This window comes from Anneissia japonica, unplaced genomic scaffold, assembly GCF_011630105.1.
Source record: "Anneissia japonica isolate Jap-2015-1 unplaced genomic scaffold, ASM1163010v1 scaffold7335_len29326_cov107, whole genome shotgun sequence".
In the NCBI taxonomy this organism is placed as follows: domain Eukaryota; kingdom Metazoa; phylum Echinodermata; class Crinoidea; order Comatulida; family Comatulidae; genus Anneissia; species Anneissia japonica.
The window spans coordinates 24921-29409 of NW_022705407.1; the positions used below are offsets into that span (position 1 = coordinate 24921).

Genomic DNA, 4489 nt, shown 5'->3' on the forward strand with positions numbered 1-4489 from the left:
CTGCAGCGTATGAAGCCATAACTGATTCAAGTGAACTTCAACTTGCAAGGTATTTAAAGTTTGTTTTTTTATTGAAAGTTCAGATTTTGGATATTATATTTTATTACTGTGATATAGAGAACATCCTTGTCATTGTTACAAATGAAGCTCTAAGACGACACAACATCATGGGCGTCAATCGGTGGGGCCAGGGGGACACGTTCCCTCATTTTTCACAGTAGGGGGAAACATAATATCAATTGTTCCCCGCGAATGGAAAAAAAACCAGTTAGGACGCATGACTGTCACAGATTTTATCCTGTTTACTTTTCCAAGTGCGATGCATATTTCCAAACAAAACCAAGTAAAACGCAATTGTTTGTACATTTCGTAACCAAATCAGTAACCACTACATCGATTTACGGGTGCAACGGTTATTTATTGTGAAAACAATGCACTGTACGTAACATGTATTTCCATACAAAATTTTCCCAATACCCTGTGGCGGATCCAGTTACATCTTTTACAGATGGAGAGTGTAGACCACCTCAGTCCCAGTCATGGTTGGGGCTGAGGTAAGAAAATTTATAATTATGGCACATCTAGTTGACTGGAAATGGCACTCTCAGCTTAAATTTGAATATAATTTTTGCTTTTCTTCACTTATAAAAAAAAAAAAAAAAAAATTAGAGAGGGTGGGCTGGCTGGGCCATAATGATGGAAGTCTGGAACCAGCTATCACAAGACATCCGAAATTTGTTAACACTTTGTGAGTTCAAGACTGGACTTAATTCATTTCTTTTTATTTCTCATTTTGATTAAATACAATAACTGTTCCCCCTCCTCCCCCCATTTTTCACAGGCCGGCATTTATTTTTTGGGGGCCATTGTCTCGATTACAACTCCTGAGCACCCAGTCGTCTGTGGCAGGGCAAATGTGTTTCCAGTTCCTTTGTTCGAGCCACATAGGCAGAGGTCTGGGAATGCGCCAGGGTGGTGATGGATGGTGACCCCAAAGAGTATTTGCATCGTATTTTGCCTATCTTCCCATTCATGTTAGTTCAGTCATAAAAATAATATACATAAAAATAAATAAATAATTAAAATAAAATAAATTAATTCAAAATAATAATGCAGAAATAAGGCTACATGTACATTCTGCAGGTGGAAAACGACACCGTGAGCAGCTCTACCAAAAGATGGATACGTGCCAGTAATAAGATGACATTATCACTATTATTATTAATAGTGCCTCTGTAAAGAAAGTGGTATTTTACCCGAGAAAATCTTTGGCTTTTATGTTGTGGTGCATAAGATTAATACAGTATGCCACCTTGTTTCTTTATTTCGTTCTTAATTCAATTTCTCTGCTATAAAATTATATCAGGCAGAGTGGCCAACAAAGACATAAAATCATATAATTACTGGTTGTTATAGTTGTAATGACATTATATGTATTTAACTGATTAACTATAACAAAATTAAATAAATTTTATTTAAAAAATGTTCGCTATAAATGAAAAAAATTAAAGTTTGATTTTAACTTTTGAGGTTTTTATCAACTTTTTAAAAAACAAAAGTATTATCTTTACAGGTATGTCTGTATCTAAGGCATTACAGTTAATGGATCAAAAAGATCTTGAGTGTGCCATCTGCCTCAACAGGTTTCACCAACCAAAGACACTGAAATGCATGCACACCTACTGTCAACAGTGTATCCAGAAATGGGTGGAAACTCATGGGAAGATAGAATGCCCAACATGTGGCCAACAGCATGATCTAACCAAAGGAGACTTAAAACAACAGCTTGCTTCAAATACAATGATAAGTCAACTATTGGAGTATGTCATGAAAACTGAGGAACAAAAACCAACTAAATGCTCTTTCTGTGACAACCAACCAGCATACCACTGCTCAACATGTCAGCTGTATCTATGTGAAGGCAACTGTATCAAACAACACAAGGCAGTACCTTTAACTAAGGATCATCCACTTTACACACTAGACATAAAGGAACCAGATGGCCAACCAACTAACTGCCAAGTTCACTGCAACACCCCACTAAATTTTACTGCTCCAATTGCAAAAAATCAGCATGTAAATGATGTGAACACATCCTTTGCTGTTATCAAAAACAACATGAAGTGATTCCAATGTCAACTGCCATAGAAGAGTTTAACAAAGATGTCACCGAACTTGTCAAATTAGCAGAGGAAATTGAAAATAAATTAACAGAAAAAGTTGAATTCATAGCTAAAAGTAAATCATCATTTAAATCACAACTAAGTTTAAGTACAACAGCCACTGAAATCCAGGAAAATAAACTTATTAAGAAATTTCAAGAGAAAAGCAAAGAATTAATTTTGAATATGAAAAAGTTATACAAAGAAAAAGAAGATGCCCTTGATAGTAAATTTAAAGATATTGATTCACAGAGAACTCAAGTGAATAATCTAATGGCCTCAATCAATAAAATGATGAACAAACCAGAAGAACGAGAAACACTTGGATCCCATAAAACAGCTATCAACGCTGTCAGAGACAAGGTCCTAGCAACTGATTTTGATAAATAATTTTATAAAATAAATAAATATTACACCACATTTCATTCCATGTACGCACTTGGATGAGTTGATGAATACAGAAGGCATTGGTAAAATCATAACTGTTGATATGACGTATGAGGTTGCTGATGAAGATAAAGAATTTACTGTCACAAAAGGACAACCATTTGTAGTGAAAGTATCAAGTCTATCAGAGAGTGATGCATGCCAATTAGCTGCAACATTATTAAACTCATCATGTGAAGAATCACCAACTGACGTAGAATATGATGGAGATGAACAGTACACAATAACAGGTAGATGCAATGTGGAAGGTGATTGGCAAATGAAGGTAACTGCTAGAGCTGAGCACATCAAAGGATCTCCAGTGAATATCAAGGTGGAAGCACTAGGACTTGTTCATACTACTGGTAATATATCAGATTATACACAACATTGTTAAGACAATTGGGTGAGTGATGTAGTGTTAGCCAGAGATGGATGCATATTAGTATCAAGTGAAAGTAAAGATATATTGAAGTTCAACCAATCAGGTTCATTTGTTGCTAGGATACAGGTGCCACAAAATGTGAAGGTGAATCGAATGCATCTAATGAGTGATGGTAACATGATATATAGTGATGACATAGCAAAATGTATAGTATCTTGTGATGGAAAATTTCAAGAAGTCCATTCATTTGGTAAAGGCATGTTGAGAATACCAGTGGGCTTGACATTTAACAAGGAAACTAGAGCCTTGTATGTAGCAGATGAATATGCTCAGTGTGTGTATAAATTCAATGTTTGATGGCAGGCTACTGGGTGTGATAGGTTCACAGATTAGTGGAGTAGGTCAAATGTATCAACCAAAAGATGTCACTTTAACTAAGGAAGGTCACATGATTGGAAATGACAGAATACAAATGTTTGATGCAAATGGTAAATTCATGAAAATACTTGTAGGCTGTGGTAAGGAAGATGGCAAAGTTTGGGGTCCTCATGGTGTAACCATGGATATGGATAAAAATATAACAGTTTCAAATATTCAAAAGCTACAATTATTTGATAAAAAATGGTGACTTCATAAAACAAATAGATCATAAGGCGATGGATTTAGTCTTCCACTAGGAATCACAGTAATCTCCAACAGACCAAGAAGAGCAGCAGTAGCCAACCTCGGACAAAACAATGTAAAAATATTCAATTAGTAAAATGACACATTGAAAACCTTATTAACAGGCTCCATTATTAGATAATGTAAAATAATACTTCTACAGTTTTTTAATACATCAATAAATATTTTTGACAAATATATTCAATCAGATTCAAAACAAATGAATGAGAATAACTATCACACTATTAATGTTTATACATCACTCAATTAATTATTATATTCTATCAGTTGGTAATTTTATTGTCATTATTTCTGTATTTATAATTATATTGAATAAATATTATAATATATTGAATAAATAAATGAAATGAATGAATGAATGAGCAATTGAATAAAAAAGTTGCATGTGAGTTGACATGTCTCTGAATGAGCATAATCTAGATAGTTTTAATAGGAGCAAATATAAAATTAGAATAATTATTATGAATCTTTGTTTTGAATTGCATTTTAAGTAATGATGTTGAGCACTGATACCCACTGAGAACTGTTCCTATATGAAGTCAAATTGAGTTGTGATGTATTTAACTTTATTTGGTAATTAATTCCCAATCAATTATAAAAATTCTTATGTTATATTGTATTGTGTTGTGTTTTATATGTTGTAAGCTATACTCTTTAGCAAAATTGAAAAAATGTATTTTACAAGTTTATTAACTTATTTACATATTTTTATGTCCTGGGTAAAAAATAAGTAAAAAAAAAAAAAGTAAATTGAAATTGAATTATTCCAATTATGTAACTCTAAGCATCTGCTACAACTCTGTTACATCTCACCTGGAAAGAAGTCAACCAT

General features: G+C 33.4%; 1 protein-coding gene across 1 annotated transcript; it reads left to right on the top strand.

Moving 5' to 3' along the window:
- On the top strand, nt 1-3388 carry LOC117105504 (E3 ubiquitin-protein ligase TRIM71-like). Its single transcript, XM_033246668.1, has 2 exons — nt 1-49; nt 1574-3388. Exon 2 carries the CDS (start codon nt 1576-1578, stop codon nt 2125-2127), a length of 552 nt encoding a protein of 183 aa, XP_033102559.1. The 5' UTR covers nt 1-49; nt 1574-1575; the 3' UTR covers nt 2128-3388.
- Nucleotides 3389-4489: the final 1101 nt, after the last annotated feature.